Source organism: Pristiophorus japonicus, chromosome 5, assembly GCF_044704955.1.
Source record: "Pristiophorus japonicus isolate sPriJap1 chromosome 5, sPriJap1.hap1, whole genome shotgun sequence".
Taxonomy (NCBI): domain Eukaryota; kingdom Metazoa; phylum Chordata; class Chondrichthyes; family Pristiophoridae; genus Pristiophorus; species Pristiophorus japonicus.
In genome coordinates this window covers 78,543,831-78,571,415 of record NC_091981.1, presented here as the reverse complement: position 1 = coordinate 78,571,415, position 27,585 = coordinate 78,543,831, and the positions used below count along the sequence as shown (strand labels likewise).

The 27,585-nt window shown below is 44.7% G+C and overlaps 1 protein-coding gene across 1 annotated transcript in view; it reads left to right on the top strand.

The window, feature by feature from the left end:
• The window catches only part of myo10 (myosin X), a 445,108-nt gene that overhangs the window by 217,368 nt on the left and 200,155 nt on the right, over positions 1-27,585 (top strand). The window contains exons 16-18 of the mRNA XM_070880183.1: positions 6,748-6,816; positions 6,986-7,068; positions 22,502-22,610. Of these exons, the coding sequence (XP_070736284.1) occupies positions 6,748-6,816; positions 6,986-7,068; positions 22,502-22,610 (261 nt within the window). The remainder of the gene's footprint in view (positions 1-6,747; positions 6,817-6,985; positions 7,069-22,501; positions 22,611-27,585) is intronic.

The following is a 27,585-nucleotide window of genomic DNA, read 5'->3' as shown; positions in this document are numbered from 1 at the left end:
TCTTAGCAGGGAATATATATAAGAATAACAAGCTTAAATTCAATCCAGGAGATTAAGTATAATTACAATTTGCATCATTACAATATAAAATCCTACTTCCTCTTACCGAAGCAACTAGGTTGTTCCAATGCTTCCGGCACTGGTCGGATCCCCTCGCCTCATGGGGAGCCGAGGAGACCACGTCGGCGATCTCATCCCATATCTTCCAATACGCCCAGGGTGTGGTTTCCTATGAGCACCCCAGGTTAATTGGGCCCATGGGAGTGCACCTCAGCAACGAGGGCTTTGTTGGCCTCATCAGAAGAGAGTTTGGCCCTCTTCCTTCCCCCCGCCCCCCTCCACATCATGCATGTGGTGTTCTGAATCAGCCATCTTTTTCTCTCTCTTTTCTCCTGTAATCTCTCTTTACTCTCTCCTCTTTGTGTCTGCCTTCCTCCTCTCTCTATCCTCTCTCTCTTCCCCCTCCATTTGCCTTCTGCGCATGTGTGTGGATGGCCCCTGACTTCCGGAAACGTGGGAAAACCTGTCCACCAAAAAAAAACACATGAGCAGAAGGTCGTTACTAAGGAAGCTTTGCCTTCCACATTGCTGGCCTAGCGCTTCACCTGTTTCACATTACTGGCCTAGCGCTTCACCTATTTCACATTGCTGGCCTAGCGCTTCACCCGTTTCACATTGCTGGCCTAGCCCTTCACCTATTTCACATTGCTGGCCTAGCGCTTCACCCGTTTCACATTGCTGGCCTAGCCCTTCACCTATTTCACATTGCTGGCCTAGCGCTTCACCTGTTTCACATTGCTGGCCGAGCCCTTCACCTATTTCACATTGCTGGCCTAGCGCTTCACCTATTTCACATTACTGGCCTAGCGCTTCACCTATTTCACATTGCTGGCCTAGCCCTTCACCTATTTCACATTGCTGGCCTAGCGCTTCACCTATTTCACATTGCTGGCCTAGCGCTTCACCTATTTCACATTGCTGGCCTAGCGCTTCACCCGTTTCACATTGCTGGCCTAGCCCTTCACCTATTTCACATTGCTGGCCTAGCCCTTCACCTATTTCACATTGCTGGCCTAGCCCTTCACCTATTTCACATTGCTGGCCTAGCCCTTCACCTATTTCACATTGCTGGCCTAGCGCTTCACCTATTTCACATTGCTGGCCTAGCCCTTCACCTATTTCACATTGCTGGCCTAGCCCTTCACCTATTTCACATTGCTGGCCTAGCCCTTCACCTATTTCACATTGCTGGCCTAGCCCTTCACCTATTTCACATTGCTGGCCTAGCGCTTCACCTATTTCACATTGCTGGCCTAGCCCTTCACCTATTTCACATTGCTGGCCTAGCGCTTCACCCGTTTCACATTGCTGGCCGAGCCCTTCACCTATTTCACATTGCTGGCCTAGCGCTTCACCTATTTCACATTACTGGCCTAGCCCTTCACCTATTTCACATTGCTGGCCTAGCGCTTCACCTATTTCACATTGCTGGCCTAGCGCTTCACCCGTTTCACATTGCTGGCCTAGCCCTTCACCTATTTCACATTGCTGGCCTAGCCCTTCACCTATTTCACATTGCTGGCCTAGCCCTTCACCTATTTCACATTGCTGGCCTAGCCCTTCACCTATTTCACATTGCTGGCCTAGCCCTTCACCTATTTCACATTGCTGGCCTAGCCCTTCACCTATTTCACATTGCTGGCCTAGCGCTTCACCTATTTCACATTGCTGGCCTAGCGCTTCACCTGTTTCACATTGCTGGCCTAGCGCTTCACCTATTTCACATTGCTGGCCTAGCGCTGAGCCGAAAATTGCGATCCAAACAATGGCCGATGTTCCAGCGATCATGAAGGCTGACACATCGCCAAGGCTGGAACATCGCCATTTCTTTGCCGATAGCTAGCAAAGTGGAAAGTCTAGCCCTTAAAGTGTATAGTTTTTGTTTTGCAGGCTAAGGTTTTAGCCCATGCACCCTTTTAAAGTCTTATCGAGCCTTATAAATGCAAACCTAAATATATGTCTTGATATATTTGGTTGCATGAAGTTAAATTTCACGATAATACTTTTGTGCAACCTGAAGATTGCAGTTGTGCTCACTTTTCTGCCACTCCCACCCCCAACACAGACAAGTTTCTAACGCTATGCCAGTCTGGGCCCAGACCATGGAAATTGACGAGACTTCGGTGTTTGCAGAATGAGGAGGCATGCATTTCATCTTGTGATTATGTCTTAATAAAACATGTCTACAAGAAATAGGAGCAGAATTAGGACATTCGGCCCTTCGAGCCTGCTCCGCCATTCAATAAGATCATGGCTGATCTTCTACCTCAACTCCACTTTCCTGGACTATCCCCATTACCTTGATTCCCTTAGTATCCAAAAATCGATAGATCTCTGTCTTGAATATACCCAACGACTGAGCACCCACAGCTCTCTGAGTAGAGAATTACAAAGATTCACAACCCTTTGAGTGAAGAGATTTGTCCTCATCTGTGTCCTAAGTGGCCAACCCTTTATTCTAAAACTATAACCCCCTAGTTCTAGAATCCCCAGCCAGGGGAAACATCGTCTCAGCATCTCCTGTCAAACCCTTTCAGAATTTTGTATGTTTCAATGAGATCACCTCTTATTCTTCTAAACTCCAGGGAATATAGGCCTAGTCTATTTGACCTATCCTCATTAGACAATTCCCTCATCCCAGGACTCAGTCTGGTGAACCTTTGTTGCACTCACTCCAAGCTAAATATATCCTTCCTTAGGTAAGGAGATCAAAACTGTACACAATACTCCAGGTGTGGTCTCACCAGGCCCCTATATAATTGCAGTATGACTTCTTCACTCTGGCCAGAATTTTAACAGGAAAGAGTGAGTGGGTTTGGGTTCGTGGGAGGTTTAATGCACTTAACTTCTGTATTTAATTGGAGCACGTTTGACTGTGAGCAAGAATCCTCCTCGGGAGCAGTGGGTTAGCAATTTAATGCAATTTAGAGCTAGTTAAGATGCTACTAAGAGCCTTTTTTTAAACCTCTGTTTCAAGGGTGTGCACAGGATTCCCCGACTTCCTAGACCTCCCAAGTGAAAGCAAGGCGAGAGCACAGCAGCCATTGAGGGGGCTGAACCAATAGCAGTCAAAAAATTTCATAAGTACTGAGGCTTCAAACCTGCTTCCTTGACTAAAGGAAAGGCTTTTGCTCACACCACTTGTTCTGAGAGTTAGCTTTAAGGATTTGGCAGGAGATTTCTACAACAGTTGAGCTCGCTCTCTGTACAACTGTTTGTTGCGCTTGCTCTCTGTACAACTGTTTGTTGCGCTCGCTCTCTGTACAACTGTTGAGCTCGCTCTCTGTACAACTGTTGAGCTCGCTCTCTGTAAAACTGTTGCGCTCGCTCTCTGTACAACTGTTTGTTGAGCTCGCTCTCTGTACAACTGTTGAGCTCGCTCTCTGTACAACTGTTTGTTGAGCTCGCTCTCTGTAAAACTGTTGCGCTCGCTCTCTGTACAACTGTTTGTTGAGCTCGCTCTCTGTACAACTGTTTGTTGAGCTCGCTGTCTGTACAACTGTTGAGCTCGCTCTCTGTACAACTGTTGAGCTCGCTCTCTGTACAACTGTTTGTTGCGCTCGCTCTCTGTACAACTGTTTGTTGAGCTCGCTCTCTGTACAACTGTTTGTTGAGCTCGCTCTCTGTACAACTGTTTGTTGAGCTCGCTCTCTGTACAACTGTTTGTTGAGCTCGCTCTCTGTACAACTGTTTGCTGAGCTCGCTCTCTGTACAACTGTTTGTTGCGCTCGCTCTCTGTACAATTGTTGAGCTCGCTCTCTGTACAACTGTTTGTTGCGCTCGCTCTCTGTACAACTGTTGAGCTCGCTCTCTGTACAACTGTTTGTTGAGCTCGCTCTCTGTACAACTGTTGAGCTCGCTCTCTGTACAACTGTTTGTTGAGCTCGCTCTCTGTACAACTGTTTGTTGAGCTCGCTCTCTGTACAACTGTTGCGCTCGCTCTCTGTACAACTGTTTGTTGAGCTCGCTCTCTGTACAACTGTTTGTTGAGCTCGCTCTCTGTACAACTGTTTGCTGAGCTCGCTCTCTGTACAACTGTTTGTTGCGCTCGCTCTCTGTACAATTGTTGAGCTCGCTCTCTGTACAACTGTTTGTTGCGCTCGCTCTCTGTACAACTGTTGAGCTCGCTCTCTGTACAACTGTTTGTTGAGCTCGCTCTCTGTACAACTGTTTGCTGAGCTCGCTCTCTGTACAACTGTTTGTTGCGCTCGCTCTCTGTACAATTGTTGAGCTCGCTCTCTGTACAACTGTTTGTTGCGCTCGCTCTCTGTACAACTGTTGAGCTCGCTCTCTGTACAACTGTCGCGCTCGCTCTCTGTACAACTGTTTGTTGAGCTCGCTCTCTGTACAACTGTTGGTTGAGCTCGCTCTCTGTACAACTGTTTGTTGAGCTCGCTCTCTGTACAACTGTCGCGCTCGCTCTCTGTACAACTGTTTGTTGAGCTCGCTCTCTGTACAACTGTTGGTTGAGCTCGCTCTCTGTACAACTGTTTGTTGAGCTCGCTCTCTACAACTGTTTGTTGAGCTCGCTCTCTGTACAACTGTTTGTTGAGCTCGCTGTCTGTACAACTGTTTGTTGAGCTCGCTCTCTGTACAACTGTTTGTTGAGCTCGCTCTCTGTACAACTGTTTGTTGAGCTCGCTCTCTGTACAACTGTTGAGCTCGCTCTCTGTACAACTGTTTGTTGAGCTCGCTTTCTGTACAACTGTTTGTTGAGCTCGCTCTCTGTACAACTGTTTGTTGAGCTCGCTGTCTGTACAACTGTTGAGCTCGCTCTCTGTACAACTGTTGGTTGAGCTCGCTCTCTGTACAACTGTTTGTTGAGCTCGCTCTCTGTACAACTGTTTGTTGAGCTCGCTCTCTGTACAACTGTTTGTTGAGCTCGCTCTCTGTACAACTGTTGCGCTCGCTCTCTGTACAACTGTTTGTTGAGCTCGCTCTCTGTACAACTGTTGGTTGAGCTCGCTCTCTGTACAACTGTTTGTTGAGCTCGCTCTCTGTACAACTGTTTGTTGAGCTCGCTTTCTGTACAACTGTTTGTTGAGCTCACTCTCTGTACAACTGTTTGTTGAGCTCGCTCTCTGTACAACTGTTTGTTGAGCTCGCTGTCTGTACAACTGTTGAGCTCGCTCTCTGTACAACTGTTTGTTGAGCTCGCTCTCTGTACAACTGTTTGTTGAGCTCGCTCTCTGTACAACTGTTGAGCTCGCTCTCTGTACAACTGTTTGTTGAGCTCGCTTTCTGTACAACTGTTTGTTGAGCTCGCTCTCTGTACAACTGTTGAGCTCGCTCTCTGTTCAACTGTTTGTTGAGCTCGCTGTCTGTACAACTGTTGAGCTTGCTCTCTGAGCAACTCTGTTTCTCTGCCTCTCCTAGGTGTTCTGTGCTTTGTTTTCCTGCAAGGAGGGATACAAGAGACATTTGAGTGAGATTCATAGAATTAGTTGAACGACTGGATGGGCAACATCTATAGAGAGTTACTATGAGGAAGAGGTGTAACATTGCATTGAGATGTGGGTGAGTGTCAGTGGTGTGTGGTCAGATGGGGATATGAGGAAGTGCATAGTCAGAGAGGGATGGGTGGGTACACTGGTGTGAGGAGTGATATACTGGAGTAGGTTTGGGAAGGCAGAATGAGGGGGTTTGGGTGAAACGCGCATCAGGATGTCGGTGAATGTGGCATTATACTCACCTTTCCTGACCTCATAATGTCATTAAATCTCTTCCTGCACTGAATCCAGGATCTCGCCGCCACCACTCATGCTCACCTTTCATGGCAATCTCCAGCTATGCCTCCTTGGTGTCTGAGACTGGCTTCTTCTTCCCATCAGCAGGGAATAACACTTCCCTGCAGGCCCTAACTCCTTGCAGCAGGAATTCCAGGGAGGCAGTTTTCCAATGCATTTTTTGCTCTCCCATTAAAGCAATGTGTCTCCAACCAAACCAATCTCTCTCCCACCAATGTCCCTGAAACCTCCATCAACCTTCAACTGTCACCTTCGCATTGCTCCTTTATATACCTGAGCTGAATTGGACCCATCCGTGCCGTCATCGCACCCGCTTACGTGAATTGGTCGGAAAACCCGGACGTCAGCTGCAAATGCACCGGTTTCATTAAAAAGCCATTGAAAAAGGTGCCGTTGAATCCTCCGAGTTTCCCACGCGATCCAGGGCTCCCCCCCAATTCCAGTCTCTTGTACTCCAGTCCCTTTGTAATAAATGCTAACATACCATTTCCATTCTTGAACTGAATAAAGAGCGTTGCTTTTTATTTAATCTGCTAGCTTCCTAAATCAATAGGGATACGTGCACAATTTTAAAAAAAAATCATGCTACTTATTTTAAACCTTTGTATTAATATTTTGAATTACCTGTGTCACCTTTCTGGATGTGGTTTGCTGAATACTGTTCTACCACAGCAGGTAAATGGTATGAAATAAGAAGTTTAACTGTTTAAGATTTGTTGATTTTTATTTGATATGGTCGTGTTGCATTTGTTGTCCTGTGCTGTGAGGAACAATTTATTTAAATGAGTTCTTTGTTTAGAGTGTATGATTGTAGACTATGTTTAGCTTGGGATTGGAATAATCTCAAAGCAAACTGCTGCTAGAATAGTTGTGATCAATTCACAGTGTTTTAATTTGTCATTGTTCCATTAGTAACTTCATCTTTGCACTTTTTTCCTAGAACAATCCCTTTTATGTGAAGCCCAGAGTCATTGACCATTATTTTGGAGTGAAACACTATGCTGGAGAGGTATTTATGCTATATCGTGTCTAATTTTCAGCTTGTTATTTTCAGCAGCACTTTAGTGTGACTATTAATAATGGACTGAGGGAACCTTCACAAATCTCTTCACAGCTTTGTGTTCTCATATTTCCTTTTACTTCTCCATTACAAACGGACTTTTTTTTTTATCCCAAAGGTTTTGTATCATGTAAAGGGAATTCTAGAGAAGAACAGGGACACATTCAGGCATGATGTACTGAACTTGTTACGTGAAAGCAGGTACTAACTTTGAATCAAATTTTCCATTACTTTTGTTTGTGGGGTGGGGGAGATGGGAGATGCTCCATGGGCTAAATCTGGTCCCCAATTACTGATGGTGTGGATCAGAAAAACTAGTCCCTTTATGCTTCATTTGCATGCTTCCATGCTCAAAACAATATTTACTCTGCTGTTCGCTTCTTGAACTCCCAAGCCTTAGAAAAACTGCTACCTCATTGGTAGAAAAATGACTCCATCTTTCTCCAACTCTCCCAGTTCAACCTAGCTCACATCACCCTCATTCAAGCGGATAATCCTCCAAATCCTTTCTTAATTCAACCCTGCATGCTTCTCCCTCTTCAACACGATACATGCAGCTACTCTTTCTAGCTCACCTAAACCATATATGGGATTTTTTCTCTCCACTTATTCCTTCATTAGCAGAATTTGTTTTCACTGCAGTTGTATTCTAAAAAAGTTTTAAACTTTTGGCTGACTGGGACCAAAAGAAGATAGTTTGCTTATGGACAGTCTCATTTTCATTCAATAGCTCAGATACAGTTGAAGTTGTTTTCTGCTTGCAACTTACTAACACTGAAGGGGAAGGGAGAAGAAGCTAAGAGTGGTGCTTTTGGGTGAGAGCACTAACACGGAGTGGGGCAATTAGAGTGTTAGCATGAGCTCAGTAAGGAGTGCTAGTGTGAACTGGAGTGGGGTGGTGAGGGAGAAAGAGTACCAGCTTCAACTGGGAAGGTAAGAAAGAGTAGCTGCATGTATCGTGTTGAAGAGGGAGAAGCATGAGAGTTGAATTGAGGAAGGATTTGGAGGATTATCCACTTGAATGAGGGTGACGTGAGCTAGGTTGAACTGGGAGGGTTGGAGAAAGATGGAGTCATTTTTCTGCCAATGAGGTAGCAGTTTTTCTAAGGCTTGGGAAGTTCAAGAAGCAAACAGCAGAGTAAATATTGTTTTGAGCATGGAAGCATGCAAATGAAGCATAAAGGGACTAGTTTTTCTGATCCACACCATCAGTAATTGGGGACCAGATTTAGCCCATGGAGCATAATTTGAACACAGCAGATTTAAGTTTGTGCACAAGGAATGGCCACTTGGGTGAGATATCAGAGAGCTACATCTGCCTTGGCTTCTGGAAGTGTATTCCAGCATGATCACAGCTTTCAGGGAGGAGGGATATGGGAATTAATTTGGGGGTGGGGAGAAATGTGATTTTTCTTAATCATTGATTGTCCTGCACTGCATCCGCACTGCACGAACTGCATATACCATTAGTGGTTTTCTGCTGAAGTATCAAACCATAGGATCAATAATGTGCCCAGAGTTCCACAACACTAGAGCTGCACAGATCCTACTTATGCCTATGTACAAATGAGCTGGCATTGCTGTTAAAAGTGAGGTAAGCCCTTTGGATAATTTCCTGACACACCAGAAGCATTGTTTACAATGCATTGGGACCATATTGTGAAGCGCTAGCAAGCAGTGGAGAGCTACTGAGGCACTTTTCCAATGTTGGAAAAGGGCAAAAAGTAAAGACATAGGGGTATGAAGGAGGCCAAGAGCAGGGGCTGCCCATATTTTTAAAATTAAAATGGCAGCCAGCATCCCCCCCACCCCACCCCCAAAGCCCCACTACTCTCCATTACATATTCCAAATGAAAGCTGTATGGCTAACGAGCTCCAGACCTTTTTTTTGCAGCAATTTTATTTACATCGCAGTTGAGGAATTAATGAGCCTAGTGCCAGATTGTCTGCAGTTTCCCAGGCCGGAAGTGTACCCAACACCTCATTGCCTAACTTGCATTTCTGGAACTAGAGAATACCATTCTTCATCATCATCATCATCATAGGCAGTCCCTCGAAATGAGGGTGACTTGCTTCCACGCCGAAAATGGATGAGTTCACACGTGTTTCAATCATATTCCGGATCCCGAACTACATCCTGAAGTGTGGAAGATGCCTGTGCGTGGATTTTTTTAACGTGTGGTGGCCATTGCACCCCAGCCACTACAGAATACCATTAAGTATTGCCTGTGAGCTGTATCTGAGAAGGGTAAAATATTGTCCGCAAGATATAAGCTTAAGAAATGTAAATCAGTATAACAACTTGTATTTATATAATGCCTTTAATGTAGTAAAATGTCGCAAGGTACTTCACAGAAGTATTATAAGATGAATAATTTGACACCGAGCCATATAAGGAGAAATTGGGGCAGATGACCAAAAGCTTGGCCAAAGGGGTAGGTTTTAAGGAGCGTCTTTAACAAGGAAAGAGAGGCAGAAAGGTTTAGGCAGGGAATTCCAGAGCTTTAGGGCCTAGGCCACAGAAGGCACGGCCACCAATGGTTGAGCAATTACAATCAGGGATGCTCAAGAGGACATAATTAGAGGAGCTCAGATATCTGAGAGTTTTGGGGCTGGAGGAGATTAGAGATAAGGAGAAGCGAGGCCTGGAGGGATTTGAAAACAAGGATGAGAATTTTGAAATCGAGAGGTTGCTTAACCGGGAGCCGGGGTGAACGAGACTTGGTGCGAGTTAGGACACAGGCAGCTGAGTTTTTTTTGATCCAGCATACTTCTGATTTACACTAATACTAAAATTGAATAATTGATTTTTGTCAGAAGATTCTAAAAGTTCCTTGAAGGGTTTTGCAAAACTGCATAAAACAGATTGCATGTTGTGGGTTTGAACGTAACACTTTTGTGAGCTGTCCTTCTCCAGGGGCTCAATTTTGGCCAGGAGTTGCTCTGTTTTTTTTTGGAGTAGGCTGCTTTTTCTGGCTTAACTTAAAAATCCCCAGTTTCCCCAATCAATTTGCACCAGCGTAACTCACTTAGGTTTTTTTAGGGTTAGGGTTTCCCAAAAAGGGGCGTTAGCAGCCACCTTACGCCAGTTCTGGCCATTTAGGCAACTTTGGCCAGCTAATAGTTGCTCCATTTCTACTTAGGCCAGTGTTTGTGGCCACATGAGAAAACCCTTGCGGAGAGTAAAATAAATCAGCGCAGGTAAGTACATCGGAGGTCATTCGGCCTGGATAGGGCGGGAAGCGGAGAGGACCTGAACCAACCAAGCCTTGGGGAACAGACGTGCAAAACCATCCTTCCCTCGCACAATTAAAATAAGAAGAAATAAAAAATTAAAATCCTACCCTCAGCATCAAACTGCAATTCACCTTTCTGCATTCTGTCCGGGACACTCAGAACACACGCAGGAGAAATCACAGAACTCACCGGCTGGCAGGAGAACTCCGAGGTTGCACCAGGAGGCCACTCGGCCTAGGCTAGGGGTGGGAGAATGAACAGGGAGACCACTCGGCCTGGGCTAGGGGTGGAAGAATGAACAGGGAGACCACTCGGCCTGGGCTAGGGGTGGGAGAATGAACAGGGAGACCACTCGGCCTGGGCTAGGGGTAGGAGCGATTGGAAGTAAAAATAGGAAGCACTTAAACCCACTCCATTGGGCTTGACTTGTAATTATTCTGAGATTGCATTTGAATTTCAAATCTCCCAAGATCCCTGTCATATTACTTTTAGAATAAAAGGTTTCTTTGTTCCAGAAAATAATTTCTTTCTTATAGTAATAAAATGTCAGGTAAAACTTAGAGGTTCCTTATTAACAAAGCTGTATAATGTATTTTACCTTGATGTCATTTGGCAGTGGAAGAATTGCTGGGTAAAGGCAACACTCATTCCATCAGATGTCTCCTTATTAAAAGTCTTTATCTGTCTCTGTTCAATGCTGTGCCTCAGTAACCTTCCTTATGGGAGGAGCTGGCTACTGTTTTCAGAACAGTGCCCGATCTATAATGGCCGATTGCCAACTCGCAGCGCTACTGCGCATGCATGGACATCACTATTCTCCATTGCGCACGGACAGATGTCCCGCCGCAATTTCCAGCGCAGAACGCAGGCTCCACCCCCCGAGGTGACTGGCCACGCTGTGCGGCCACAGTGAAGAGGCCAGACATCGACCAAAATATTTTTTTCCAGAGCGTCTCCGGACGTACTTAAGTGCTGCAACTCCGGTAAGTACGCTGAAAAACGGGCTCAGCCAAAATTGAGCCCAACGAAACTTTCAAATCCTGCCCAGTGACTGCATAAAGTTAATTGGCAGGTTTGCTTCATTACAGTAATTTATAGGGTATTATATTCTTGTGAATCCCAGTTGCTGCTTCCCTGTGACCTGGGGTCAATTTAGCTTCAGTTCCACCATCTATCAGTTCAGAGTCCAGGTTCAAAATGATTTTGATAGTGTGTGATGAAGCAAGCTGCTGATAGCTGAGGGAAGATGGTTCCTTGTCAATTAATTATAAACAGTCACACGTGTAGTTTATCATGATCAAGAACTGATCAGCTTTTAAGAAGGGACATTTTGTTGGCAATAGTACCCCATATTTCAGCACATTTCATGTATTGGAAACATAATTCTTATGACCAACTGTCAATGCCTGAACAATGATGCTAAAAATTAACCCTGCAAAGTACTGTTTAATCCAATTAGTTTAACGATGTTACTGTATATTATGCAAAAAAACCTCTCTTTTAGAACATATCATAAGAAATAGGAGTGGAACTAGGCCATACGACCCATCAAGCCTGCTGCACCAGTCAATAAAATCATTGCTGAACTTCGACATCAACTCCACTTTCCCACCCTATCCCATATCCCTTCATTCCTTTAATGCCCCAAAATTCTTCATCTCATTCTTGAATACACTCATCGACTGAGCATCCACATGCCTCGGGTAGATAATTCCAAAGATTCACAACCCTCAGTGAAAAGGTTACTCCTCATCAGTCCTAAATCAGACCGCTTATGTCCTAGCCAATATTTATCCCTCAATCAACATAACAAAAACAGTTTATCTGGTCATTATCACATTGCTGTTTGTGGGAGTTGCTTGTGTGCAAATTGGCTGCCACGTTTCCCATATTACAACAGTGACTACATTGTACATTCATTAGCTGTAAAATGCTTTGAGACGTCTGGTGGTCGTGAAAGGCGCTATATAAATTCAAGTCTTTGCTTTCTTTTTCTCCTGTATGACACCTAGTTTTAGACTCTCCAACCAGGGAAAACAGCTTCTCAGCATCTACCCTGTCAAGCCATCTAAGAATGAGATCACCTCTCATTCATCTAAACTCCAGAGATTATAGACCCATTCTACTCAATGTCTTAGAGGAGGAGATCATCCCAGGAATTAATCTAGTGAACCTTTGTTGTTTCCCCTCTTACACACGCATATCCTCCTTTAGGCAAGGTGACCAAAACTCTGCACAGTACTCCAGATGGGGTCTCGGCAAAGCCCTGTATAATTGCATCAAAACCTCCTTACTCTTATACTCCAACTCCCTTGCAATAAAGGCCAACATACCATATGCCTTCCTAATTGCTTGCTATACCTGCATGTGAACTTTCTGTGATTCATGTACAAGGACCACCAAATCCTTCTGAATACCAACATTTACTAGTCTCTTGCCTTTTTTTTTTTAAATTCTGCTGTTCCATTCTTCCTACCAAAATGGATAATTTCACACTTTCCCCACATTATACTCCATTTGCCACTATTTTGCCTGATCACTTAACCGGTCTATGTTCCTTTGCAGTCCCTTTGTGATCTCCTCACAGCTTACTTTCCCACCTAGCTTTGTATCTGTTACACTCAGTCCCCTCGTTTCAGTCACTGATATAGATTGTAAATAGCTAAGGCCCAAGCACTGATCCTTGCGTGCTCCACTAATTGCCATCTTGAAAATGTCCCGCTTATTCCTACTCTGTTTTATATCCGATAACCAATCCTCAATTTGTACGAATATATTACCCGCAATCCCATGAGCCCTAATCTTGTGTGACAAACCAGCTGTGACACCTTATCAAATTCCTTCTGAAAATCCAAAATCCCCTTATCTATCCTGCTAGTTACACCCTCAAAAACTCTAATAAATTTGTCAAACACAATTTCCTTTTCATACAACCATGTTGACTGCGTAATCATATTGTGATTTTCCAAGTGCCCTGTTACCGCATCATGAACAGTAGAGTTCCTTGTTGACTGTTGATGGGCTACCTGGCTTATAGTTCACTGTATTCTCTCTCCTTCCTTTCTTGAACAGCAGGGTTACATTTGCTACTTTCCAATCCACTGGGACTGTACCAGAACTTAGGAAATTCTGGAAGATTAAAACCACTACATCTACTATCTCTGCAGCCACCTCTTTTAAATCCCCATGGCTTACAACATAGTGTTTCATCAGCTTTTAGTCCCATTAATTTTTTCAGTACTTTTACTTTACCAATATTAATTAATTTAAGTCCCTCACTCTTCGACCTTTGTTTTCCCACAATTGCCGGTATGTTCTTTGTGTCCTTTACTGTGAATAAATAAGAAATTATTTGTTTAACATCTCTGCCATTTCCTTATTCCCCAGAACAATTTCTCCTGTCACTGCCTCTTAAAGGATCCATGTTTATTATTACTAATATCTTCCTTTTTACATACTGGTAAAAGGTCTTATCTGTTTTTAACTCTTATATTCTATTTTCTCCCTCTTGATCAATTTCTTGGTCATCCTTTGATGATTTTTAAAAACCTTCCAATCCTCAGGCTTACATTGGCAACATTGTCAGCTTCTTTTAATCTAATAGAAAGAAAGATTTGCATTTATATAGTGCCTTTCACAACCACCAGACTACTCAAAGCGCTTTGCAGCCAATGAAGTACTTTTGAAGTGTAGTCACTGTTGTAATGTGGGAAATGCGGCAGTCAACTTGCGCACAGCAAGCTCCCACAAACAGCAATATGATAATGACCAGATAATCTGTTTTAGTGATGTTGATTGAGGGATAAATATTGGCCAGGACATCGGGGATAACTCTCCTGCTCTTCCTCGAAATAGTGCCATGGGATCTTTTAAGTCCACCTGAGAGGGCAGACGGGGCCTCGGTTTAACGTCTCATCCGAAAGATGGCAGCTCCAACCTCAGCACTGCACTGGAGTGTCAGCCTAGGTTTATGTGCTCAAGTCTCTGAAGTGGGACATGAACCCACAACCTTCTGACTCAGAGAGGCGAGTTTGCTACAGACTGAGTTACAGCTGACACTAGATTAAACATAGTGCTCAATCCATTATTAAATATAATGAGAATCACCCTCCATTATTAAAACATAATGCAATCATCCTATTATTAAACATAGTGCAATTACCATGTGTTATTAAACATAGTATAATCACCTTTGTGTTACAAAAGCACAGTGTAATCACCCGATATCACTAAACATTCTGCAATCACCCAGTTATTAAACATAACACAATAATCTCATTATTAAACATAGCACAATGACCCGATGTTATTAAACATATTAACCTGGAATTTCTTCTGTGAACCCAACCCAGAAGTTAGACCTGAAAATATGGCCATTCCCCGCTCTTATACCTTCTAATCTAATTTCCTAATCTACTTCAGCCAACCTGCCTCTCATACAGTGTAATTGGCTTTGTTTAAATTTAAGACCCTAGTTTTGGCCTTAACCACATCACTCTCAAACTTAACATGAAATTCATCATATTATGATCACTCTTCCCCAGAATAATGGCTACTAGATCAAACCCATTTATCTCTTTGTGCCATTAAGTAATTTATCTTGTCATGAATGCTTTGTGCATTCAGATATAGTGCCTTTAATTTTAACGTTTTACTATTTTTCCCTGATGTGGCCTTAGTCCCTAATGCTCTATTACTATAAGATTGTTAATTAACCCTATTTCATTACACAATATTCTAAAATGGACATTTCCCTAGTTAGTTCCTCGATTATATTGTTCTAGAAAATTGTCTCGAATGCATTGCATGAAGTCGCCCTCTAAGCTACTTTTGCCAATTTGGTTTGCTCGGTCTATATGAAGATTGAAGTCTCCCAGGATTATTGCATTATCCTTGTTACATGGTCCTCTAATTTCCTGATTTATTATCTGTCCAACACCATGATTTCTGTGAGGGGGGCCTATAAATTACCCCCACCAATATGTTCTGCCCTTTGTTATTTTATCGCTCTACCCATACCGATTCTATATCCTGATTTTCTGAGCTAACAGCCTTTCTCTCTCCTTCCTTTATCTCATCAAGGCTACCCATCTCCTTTTCCATTTTGCATATCTTTTCTAAAAGTCAAATACTTGGAATAATTAGTTCCCAATCTTGTTCACCCTGAAACCATGCCCCAGTAATGGCTACTGAGTAATGGTCAAACCCATTTATCTCTTTGTGCCATTAATTCATCTATCTTGATATGAATGCTTTGTGCTTTCTGATATAGTGCCTTCTGTTCCTGACGCAACCTTCTTGATTTTACCCAAATTGCTACTTTGCTCTACAGCCTTGATTTTGCTCCTCAGACATATATTTACCCTTATCTGCACACTGCCTCTTCCATACTACTTTAAAGCCCTATCTACCGCCCTAATTATTCGATTTATCAGGACACTGGTCACACATCTCTGGATTAAATTCCATTTGCCACTGTTCTGCCCACCTGACCAGTTCATTGATACCTTCCTGCTGATATTCTTCATCATCAGCCACATAGCCAATTTTTGTCTCATCTGCAAACTTCTTAATCATATCCCCTACATTCAAGTCTAAATCATTGATGTATACAACAAAAAGCAAGGAACCTAGTATGGAACGCAGTAATACAAACAGCAATCAACGATTAACCTTTGCTTCCTGCCGCTGAGCCACTTTTGGATCCAATTTGCCACTTTACTTTGGATCCCATGGGTTTTTACTTTCGTGACTTTGTGTCAGTCTTCACGGAAGAAGGCACAAAAAACCTCCTGGAAATAGTGGAGTCTAGTGAGAATGAGGAACTGAAAGAAATTAGTATCAGACAAAAATTAGTACTGAAGAAATTAATGGAACTGAAAGCCGATAAATCCCCTGGACCTGATGGCCTACATCCTAGGGTTTTGAAAGAGTGGCTATAGAGATAATGAATGCATTGGTTGTCGTCTTCCAAAATTCCATAGATTCTAGAACGTGTCCCACAGATTGGAAAGTAGCTAATGTAACCGCACTATTTAAGAAAGGAGGGAGAGAGAAAACAGGGAACTACAGACCGGTTAGCCTGACATCAGTAGTAGCGAAAATGCTGGAATTTATTATTCAGGATGTGGTAACAGGGCATTTAGAAAAGAATAATAAGATTGAACAGAGTCAACATGGATTTATGAAAGGGTAATCATGTTTGAAAAATCTGTTAAGTTTTTTGAAGTTGTAACTAGCAGAATAGATAAGGGGGTGTGGTGTATTTAGATTTTCAGAAGGCATTCGATAAGGTGCCACACAAGAGGATATTGAACAAAATTAGGGCTCATGAGGTTGGGGGTAATACACTAGCATGGATTGAGGATTGGTTAACGGATAGAAAACAGAAAATAGGAATAAACGGGTAATTTTCAGATTGGCAGGCCGCAAGGTTCAGTGCTTGGGCTCCAGCTATTCACAATCTATATCAATGACTTGGATGAGGGGACCAAATGTAATATATCCAAGTTTACTTATGATACAAAGCTAAGGGGGAATGTAGATTGTGAGGAGGATGCAGAGACTTCAAGGGGACATAGACAGGTTAAGTGAGTGGGCAAGAACATGTCAAATAGAATATAATGTGGAAAATTTGAAGTCATCAGCTTTGGTAGGAAGAATAGAAAAGCAGAGTATTTTTAAATGGTGAGAGATTGGGAATTATTGGGGCTAGAAATTGCCCTCTGCCCCAAACGGGGAATATAATTCGAATTAAATAAATATTCTGCGCCCGAATTCTTGGCGTGGAGAATAGAGGGATTTTGGCCTCTTAAACTTTTGAAATTTGTTGCATGGTGTTTGGGGCAGCTGAAGAGCAGATGTATGTCGAGAGTGGGCCGGAAGATGGGCGGTATCGTCAGCACCGCGCTGAGCTCGTGAGTGCGACGTGTAGCTATGTCCATCCCTTTCAGTTAAAGGGGAGGGCCGCTGCGACCTCTGCAGCCACTTTAGTGGCATCCACGGGGCCACCAGGGATGGCTTTGGCCAGGCCAGCGGTCCGACACCCAAGAAGGGGTGCTGGGCTGCAGAGTCGGCCGACAATTCAAATAAAATGGCAGCCACAGCGGAGCTCCCACCCCTTTTAATGGCAGATGCACCACCCAACCACTGGCCGCTTCCCGCCAGGAAAATTGTTGAGGGCAATGAGCGGCGGCTGCTCTGCTCCCATGAGGCAATTGAACTTGCAGGACGGAAAGGGGTCGCTGCCGGGCGGTAAGGATTCGGCGTGTGCCCGGCGTGGGGGCAATTTCACATGGGTCTTAGAGGCGGTAATGGACCTTAAAAAGGGGGGAAATTTTGGCCCCTTGGTGTTCAGAGGGACCTGGGGATGGGTGTCCTTGTACATAAATCACTGAAAGTTAATATGCAGGTACAGGAAGCAATTAAGAAAACAAATTGTGTGTTGGCCTTTATTACAAGAGGATTTCAGTATAAGAGCTATAATGCAAATATATAGGACCCTGGTGAGACTGCACCTGGAGTATTGTGCACAGTTTTGGTCTCCTTTTCTTAAGGAAGGATATATTTGCCATTGAGGAAGTGCAACGAAGGTTCACCAGACTGATTACCGGGATGGGGGATTGTCCTATGAGAAGAGATTGAGTAGACTAGGCCTATATTCTCTGGTTTTTAGAAGAATCCGAGGTGCTCTCATTGAAGCAGACAAAATTCTTACAGGACTTGACAGGGTAGTTGCAGGGAGGATGTTTCCTCTGGCTGAGGAGTCTAGAACCAGGGGTCACAGTCTCAGAATCAGGGATCGGCCATTTAGGACTGAGATGAGGAGAAACTTCTTCACTCAGAGGGTGGTGAATCTCTGGAATTCTCTACCCCAGATGGCTGTGGAGGCTCAGCCTTTGAGTATATTCAAGACAGAGATTGATAGATTTTTGGATATTAAGGGAATGAAGGGATATGGGGATCGTGTAGGAAAGTGGAGTTGAGGTAGAAGATCAGCCATAATCTCATTGAATGGTGGAACAGGCCCGAGGGGCTGAATGGCCTTCACCTGCTCCAATTCTTATGTTCTGTTCTTATGTAGGACACCGGGCATCAGCACCCGACCATATTGCTGCCCAGGAGACCAGGGAAGGCCTCACCATGGCCACATTGACTTCACTTCATGCTGTGCACCCTGACCGGCACCTGATGCACCAGGTTGGCACCACCCCACACCAGCTCCATAAAGCATCCCTGCAATGTCCAACCCATTCCTTTCACACTCATCACTATTGTGGGGGTTACCCTTATGTCTAACCATTCAGTACAACTCATTGAACCACTTCCAACAGTGCCCACAAATCTGTCCAAGAACACAAAGTGCTGAAAATGAAGATTTCACTGTTTGGCATCACATCAGCATGAACATTGGCTAAAGGACCCAACTTCCTACCCTTGTGTGTTGTTAGTTGATATGATTGTACATGGATGAGGATGAGTGTGAGGGTGGCTAGTGAGATAGATAGAGAGATGGGTGAAGTTGCAAGGTAAGTTGGTATGAGTAAGGATGTGCAGGTGTAGAGTAGGGAAAGCAGAGTGATGGGGATGTGATGAGTGACACAGCAGGATGAGGTTGAGTGTTGCAGTAATGTTTCGTGATCTACTGAGATCATTGAAAGGTTTGCGCCACTGCAGCCAGGTCCTTCTGACGACGTCCCTGCTTGTGCCGCCCTGTACAATATGTAACCTGGCTGGGTTGGTGTACTGGGGAGGTCCTTTCTCCCAATGGGAATGGAACAGGAGCTCCCTGCATGCTGTGATTCCCTTCATAACCATTTGCAGAATTGCTTGTGAAGCGAGTCATGGGAGAGTCATGGGATGCAGCCGTGCATCTTAGTGCAGTGCTTCTCAATGTTTGCAGCACTTCAATGCTGCAGAACAGTGACAGCAGAACTGTCAAATTCATTGTCGGCATGGTCCCTTTAAAGAAAACTGGCTGATGGTGTGACATCAAATGACATAATCCATCCAGCATCCTCTTAATTGGCTGGGGAGCCCACAGGGCGGACTTAACAAGCCCCATTAATGGAAGATTTGGGACGGAGAGCGGGCTCGAATCGGAGGTGCGTTTTTCACTCTCCTTCGACCCCGGCCGCTCCGATCTTGCTGCCTGTGGAGAAATCATGGCCATTGAGTCTGCCTCCACCACCCTTTCAAGCAGTGCATTCCAGATCCCAAACACTCGCTCGGTAAAAAAGTGTTTGGTTCTTTTGCCAATCACCTTAACTCTGTGTCCTCTGGTTCATGACCCTTCTGTCAATGAGAACAGTTTCTCTACTCTGTCCAGATCCCTCGTGATTTTGAACACCTCTATCAAATCGCCTTTCAATCTTTTCTGCACCAATGATAACAACCCCAGCTTCTCCAGTCTATCAACGTAACTGAAGTCCCTCATTCCTGGAATCATTCTCGTAAATATTTTCTGCACCTTCTCTATGGCCTTCCCATCTTTCCAAAAGTCTGGTGCCCAGGATTGGACCCAATACTCCAGTTGGGGCCAAATCAGTATTTTTACAGGTGGTTCATAATTTCCACACTTTTGTACTTTAAACCTCTATTGCTGAAGCCCAGGATCCCATAAGCCTTTTTAACTGCTTTCTCAACCTGTCTTGCCACCTTTAACACATACACCCAGGTCTCTCTGTTTGTATACCCCCTTTAGGATTGTGCTATTTAGTTTCCCCTCCTATTTCTCACCTATATGTTGGCAGTTGGCGACACCATCCAAAAACACAGCATCAGTTTCCACATGTACGCTGTTACACCCAGCTCTACCTCACTACCACTTCTCTTGACCCCTCCTCGATTTCTAACTTGTCAGACTGCTTGTCCGACATCCAGTTCTAGTTGAGCAGAAATGTTCTCCAATTGCATATTGGGAAGACCGAAGCCATTGTTTTTGGACCCGCCACAAATTCCTTTCCCGAGCCACTGACTCCATCCCTCTCCCCAACTTCTGTCTGAGGCTGAACCACACTGTTCGCAAACTTGGTGTCATATTTGACCCTGAAATGAGCTTTCAACCACATAACTAAGCATAACTAAGACCGCCTATGTCCACCTCTGTAATATTGCCCGTCTCCGCTCTTGCCTCAGCTCATCTGCTGCGGAAGCCCTCATCCATGCCTTTGTTACCTCTAGACTTGATCATTCCATTGCACTCCTGGCTGGCCTCCCACATTCTACCCTAGGTAAACTAGAGGTGATCCAAAACTCAGCTGCCCGTGTCCTAACATGCACCAAGTCCCACTCACCCATCACCCCTGTGCTCACTTCTGGTTAAGCAACACATTGATTTCAAAATTCTCAACTTATTTTCAAATTATTCCATGGCCTCGCCCCTCCTTATCTCTGTAATCTCATCCAGCCCCAGAACCCCCCCCCCCCAGGATGTCTGCGTTCCTCTAATTCTGCCCTTTTGAGCATCGCTGATTATAAGCGCTTAACCATTGGTGGCCGTGCCTTCTGTTGCCCAGGCCCCAAGCTCTGAAACTCCCTGCATAAACCTCTCCGCCTCTCTACCTCTCTCTCCTCCTTCAAGACGCTGCTTAAAACATATCTCTGACATTTAGTCACCTGCGCTAATTTCTACTTATGTGGCTCGGTGTCAAATTTTTTAAATCTCCTAATACTCCTATGAAGCGTCTTGGGACGTTTCACTACGTTAAAGGTGCTATATAAATGCAAGTTGTTATATGACCGTATTGGATAAAGTTGTTTAAAGCTACACAGAAATGTTGCTTTCTAGCACAAGGTGTCAAGAGAACCATGCAGATTGACTCAATAGCGGAAAGAAGTCACAAGGTGTTAAATCTGGAAATAAATATAGTTTCATTTGTAAATATGAAGTTTTAGGATTTTATCAGTTTTTAATCTCAACAGTCAACCTTTTTTTATTGAAAGATGACCCACCATATCGTTCCACCATATTTTGATCTCGCACCATATTTGCACGGATGTGTTTATTGGTAATACCTAAAAGCTCTGATTGGGTCCCCTTGATCACAAGACCTGATTGCTGATTGGTCCCCTTGAAGGATAAGACAAACCCAGCAGCTTCACTGGAATGTGTAATTAGAAACGCCCTGCCGACGTAATCAGTGACTTTGCAAAGTTTAATTCAAGCCATTCTGATTGCTGACTCCAGACAGCAGAAAACTCACTTGGAGCAGACAGGGCTCACTCATGGGTTAAGACCTTCTCCCCCCCCCCCCCTCCCCCCAGACAAGCTCTTGCCCTCATACCCCACCACCCAAATGCTTGATCTTCCACCCTGCCCGCCCCCGCCCCCCGCCCAAGTTTCTGACCTACCCCCCAAGTTTCTGATCTCTTTTCCCCCCCCCCAAAAGTTCCGCTTCTTCCCCTACCCAAGTTCCTGAGCTTCTCCCCCAACCCAGTTCCTCCCCCATGGATTTATTACCTTCTCACCTAATAAGTTTCTGACCTTACCCGCCTCCCCGTCCCACCCTCACGATAGATGGGACATTGTGTGTGGGTCACAGATTGTTAACAGGTTTATTGGGTAGGAAGTGAATTGTTGACAGTGTCATGACTTCTGGAATTCGTCTACTTCAATGATGTCACTTGTCTCACACACACCAAGATTTACGAGAAATCAACCAGGTTTTGGGGGAGGAGAGGGAGAAGGGTGGTATGGGTGTAAAGGGGGTGGGGTTGGAAGAATGTGATTCGTCTTCCCTCTGTTACCTCTCTCGGATTCCCTTTCCCCTATCCCCTCTCTCGCCCAGCCTTTCTTTCTCTGTGCCACACTCTCTCACTCTCCATTCCCCCCCCACCCGGCCCGTGCTCTCGCGTGCTCTCTTTTCCCCCCCCCCGCCACTCACCCCACTTGCCCCCGCCCACTTGCCGCCCGCGCTTCTCCTTCCCCCCCCCAGCCCGCGCGGGCTCTCTCTCTCCCCATTCGTGTATAGTCACAGCAATCTTCTAGACAAAGGTCCTGGAGATTACCCTAAAGCCCCAGAAGCGGCACCAGTGGCAACTAGGTCCACTTGGTTCGGCTGCACTTCCAGCTTCCTCGTATATCGCACTGCGTATGCGTGAACGATCCAACGTTTATGCTCAGAATGACACACACATGTTGCAGCTAAGCACTCTGTATTTTCACTACTTTTTCAAAATAACATAAATTTTTGCATATTTCTTCAATTCTAATGATAAAGTTTGTCATGTGATGGTTCCATGTGTTTTAGCTTGGGTGCATTAGAAACTGTGCTACAGCTAGCTCGAGCTGCTTTTCTTTTAGAACAGAGTTATTGTCGTGCTGATCTCCCCGTCCAGTCCGATTGAAGGATATGTATTACTGTACATTGGCATTGATTTATATTCATGATTTCAGACTAGATTTCATATACGACTTATTTGAGCATGCATCAGGCAAGAACACTGAAGAGACACTTAAATCTGGAACCAAACATCGGAAGCCAACTGTAAGCTCTCAGTTCAAGGTCAGTATCATCTGTCAGTTTTTCAGTTTGTTTTTGGTAGCAGATACAGAATGTTATAGCTAATATTTGGCCATTTTTATGAATCATGGGAGATTTAGTGCCAGTCTGTCAATATCTTATTTCAACTGCACCCTTGAGATGGTCTGTGCATAAATTAGATCTTCTCCCAGCATAGGTCTCCACAGTGCCTATTCTTCTGAATTGTATCTTGAGTCCTGCATCTTTCATGCTTCATCATTTGAAAAAACTCTGAAGGGTGCAGGGTTTTGTATATATGTGTATATACCTGCACATTTTTATAAAGGTCGTGTTACATATTCAGGTCTGCCATGGTTATCTATTCTGATTCAATGGTGTCAGTCAGTCTTTTAAGCAGTCTAGTTGTTTGCTCCTTACAGATGTTGACTCCGACTGCTCTACATTTTACTAGCAGTAGTGGACCCAAGTGTGTAACATCAAAATTCCCTTGTGTTCTCGACTGGATCTCAGTGCCTTATTCACACACAATCCTTCAATTTCTCTGAAGGCAGATGGAGTTAACATGAGGCGAGAAGACATTCGGTTCTATTCATAAGCTATTCTAATCCACAATAGGCAAGACATACAGAATATGATTAGAGACAGTTTGTATTATCAATAATAGTCTGCTCACATAACACTCCAAAAATAAAGAAAATATGTAGTCTGCTTCAGTCATCTTCTTAGGCAGTACCCTGGAGTTGAGGATGACTTTCTTCCACACTAATGAGTTTTAAGGTGACTGAGCTCTGTGCAGGATCTACAGACTCTGCCACAGGTGGTGGTTGGAGGGACGGATGGATGGGGTGCTTGGGTTGTCGTACGCTCCTTCCGCTGTTTGTACTTGGCTTCCGCGTGCTCCCGACGAAGAAACTCAGTGTTTGGTGCCTTCCAGGATGCTTCACCTCCACTTTGAGCGGTCTTGGGCCAGGGATTCCCAAGAGTCGGTTGGGTTGTTACATTTTTTCAAGGAGGCTTTGAGGGCATCCTTGAAGCGTTTCCTCTGTCCGCCTGGGACTCATTTGCCGTAACAGAGCTCGGAGCAGAGTGCTTGTTTCGGGAGTCTTGTATCAGGCATCTGGACAATGTGGCCCGTCCATCAGAGCTGATTGAAAATGATCAATGCCTCAATGCTGGGGATGTTGGTCTGAAAGAGAACACTGACATTAGTACACCTATCCTGCTAATGGAGCTGCAGGATTTTGTGGAGCAAGGTTGGTGGTATTGCTCCAGTGCTTTGTCCATGTCTCTGAAATATATAGAAGGGTGGGTATCACTGCTGCTCTGTAGATCATGTGCTTGGTGCCAGGTTTGAGATCTTGGTCTTCAAACACTCTTTTCCTCAGGCGACCGAAGGTTGCACTGGCACACTGAAGGAAAGTAGTCCACACTATCCAAGGTCTCATCATGGATCTTGATAATTGGGGGGCAGTACTGTGTGGCGGGGGCAGGTTGGTAGAGAACCTTTGTCTTACTGATGTTCAATGTGAGGCCCAGTCTCTCGTATGCTTCAGTGAAGGAATCAACAATGGTTGGGAGTTCGGCCTCCAAGTGTGCACAAACACAAGCGTCATCTGCATACTGTAATTCAATGACAGAGGTTGAAACAATCTTGGTTCTGGACTGGACGCAATGGAGATTGAACAATTTCCCATTCATCCTGCAGCTTAGTCCACTCCAGCGGGGGGATTGTAAAGGCGAGATGAAGTACTGCAGCTAGAAAGATTACGAAGCGTGTTGTGCAATGACACAGCCTTGCTTGACCCCGGTCTGCACTTGTATTGGGTCTGTGGTGGATCCATTGTTAAGGATCACGGCTTGCATGTCATCGTGAAGTAGGCGGACAAATTTTGATGGTGACAAATATTTGAGGACAGCCGAATTTGAGAAGGGCACTCCATGTGTGTGGTGATCGGTGTGTGTGTGTCTGGTGATCGGTGGGTGTATGGTGATGGGGGCGCGCGCGCGGTGATCAGTGTGTGTGGTGATCGCATTGCGGCACTGGAGCTGCGGGTGGATTCGCTCTGGAGCATGCACGATGTTGAGAATGACGTGAATAGCACGTTTAGTGAGTTGGTCTTAACGCAGGAAAAGGATACACAGCCAGATAGGGAATGGGTGACCAACAGGAAGAGCAGTGCAAGGAAGGTAGTGCAGGGGTCCCCTGCAGTCACCCCCCTGCAAAACAGATACACCGCTTTGGGTACTATTGGGGAGGATGACTCTCCAGGGGAGGGCAGCAGCAGTCAAGTTCAATGCACCGTGGGTGGCTCTGCTGCACAGGAGGGCGGGAAAAAGAGTGGGAGAGCGATAGTGATAGGGGATTCGATTGTAAGGGGAATAGATCGACCTTTCTGCGGCCGCAATCAAGAGTCCATGTTGCCTCCCTGGTGCAAGGGTCAAGGATGTCTCGGAGCGGGTGCAGGGCATTCTGAAAATGTCGTGATGCATATAGGTACCAACGATCTAGTAAAAATGGGATGAGGTCCGACAAGACGAATTTAGGGAGCGAGGAGCTAAATTTAAAAAGTAGGACCTCAAAAGTAGTAATCTCAGGATTGCTACTAGTGCCATGTGCTAGTCAGAGTAGGAATCGCAGGATAGCTCAGATGAATATGTGGCTTGAGGAGTGGTGCAGCAGGGAGGGATTCAAATTCCTGGGACATTGGAACCGGTTCTGGGGGAGGTGGGACCAATACAAACCGGATGGTCTGCATGGGCAGGACTGGAACCAATGTCCGAGGGGGAGTGTTTGCTAGTGCTGTTGGGGAGGAGTTAAACTAATAAGGCAGGGGAGTGGGAACCTATACAGGGAGACAGAAGGAAGTAGAATGGGAGCAGAAGCAAAAGATAGAAAGAAGAAAAGTAAAAGTGGAGGGCAGAGAAACCCAAGTCAAAAAGCAAAAAGGGCCACATTACAGCAAAATTCTAAAGGGGCAAAGTGTGTTAGAAAGACAAGCCTGAAGGCTCTGTGCCTCAATGTGAGGACTATTCGGAATAAGGTGGGCGAATTAACTGCGCAGATAGCAGTTAACGGGTATGATATAATTGGCATCACGGAGACATGGCTGGGAACTCAACATCCAGGGGTATTCAAGGGAGCAAGCTATCTTAGATCTGGTCCTGTGTAATGAGACAGGAATAATAAACGATCTCCGAGTAAAAGATTCTCTCAGAATGAGTGATCACAGTATGGTTGAATTTGTAATACAGATTGAGGGTGAGGAAGTAGTGTCTCAAACGAGTGTACTATGCTTAAACAAAGGGGACTACAGTGGGATGAGGGCAGAGTTGGCTAAAGTAGACTGGAAACACAGACTAAACGGTGGCACAATTGAGGAACAGTGGAGGATTTTTAAGGAGCTCTTTCATAGTGCTCAACAAAAATATATTCCAGTGAAAAAGAAGGGCGGTAAGAGAAGGGATAACCAGCCGTGGATAACCAAGGAAATAAAGGAGAATATCAAATTAAAAACCAATGCGTATAAGGTGGCCAAACTTAGTGGGAAACTAGAAGATTGGGAAAATTTTAAACGACAGCAAAGAATGACTAAGAAAGCAATAAAGAAAGGAAAGATAGATTACGAAACTAAACTTGCGCAAAACATAAAAACAGATAGTAAAAGCTTTTACTGATTATATAAAACGAAAAAGAGTGACTAAAGTAAATGTTGGTCCCTTAGAAGATGAGAAGGGGGATTTAACAATGGGAAATGTGGAAATGGCTGAGACCTTAAATAATTATTTTGCTTCGGTGTTCACAGTGGAAGACACAAAAACCATGCCAAAAATTGCTGGTCACGGGAATGTGGGAAGGGAGGACCTTGAGATAATCACTATCACTAGGGGGGTAGTGCTGGACAGACTAATGGGACTCAAGGTAGACAAGTCCCCTGGTCCGAATGAAATGCATCCCAGGGTATTAAAAGAGATGGCAGAAGTTATAGCAGATGCATTTGTTATAATCTACCAAAATTCTCTGGACTCTGGGGAGGTACCAGCGGATTGGAAAGCAGCTAATGTAACGCCTCTGTTTAAAAAAGGAGGCAGGTAACTATAGGCCGGTTAGTTTAACATCTGTAGTGGGGAAAATGCTTGAAGCTATCATTAAGGAAGAAATAGCGGGACATCTAGATAGGAATAGTGCAATCAAGCAGACGCAGCATGGATTCACGAAGGGGAAATCATGTTCAACTAATTTACTGGAATTCTTTGAGGATATAACGAGCATGGTGGATAGAGGTATACCGATGGATGTGGTGTATTTAGATTTCCAAAAGGCATTCAATAAGATGCCACACAAAAGGTTACTGCAGAAGATAAAGGTACGCGGAGTCAGAGGAAATGTATTAGCATGGATAGAGAATTGGACGGCTAAGAGAAAGCAGAGAGTCGGGATAAATGGGTCCTTTTTGGGTTGGAAATCGGTGGTTAGTGGTGTGCCACAGGGATCGGTGTTGGGACCACAACTGTTTACAATATACATAGATGACCTGGAAGAGGAGACAGAGTGTAGTGTAACAAAATTTGCAGATGCCACAAAGATTAGTGGGAAAGCGGGTTGTGTAGAGGACACAGAGAGGCTGCAGTGCAGTGGGACCTGTGGGTCCTTGTGAATCCCAAAAAGTTAGTTTGCAGGTGCAGCAGGTAATCATGAAGGCGAATGGAATGTTGGCCTTCATTGCGAGAGGGATGGAGTACAAAAGCAGGGAGGTCCTGTTGCAACTGTATAGGGTATTGGTGAGGCCGCACCTGGAGTACTGCGTGCAGTTTTGGTCACCTTACTTAAGGAAAGATATACTAGCTTTGGAGGGGGTACAGAGACGATTCACTAGGCTGCATCCGGAGATGAGAGGGTTACCTTATGATGATAGATTGAGTAGACTGGGTCTTTACTCATTGGAGTTCAGAAGGATGAGGGGTGATCTTATAGAAACATTTAAAATAATGAAAGGGA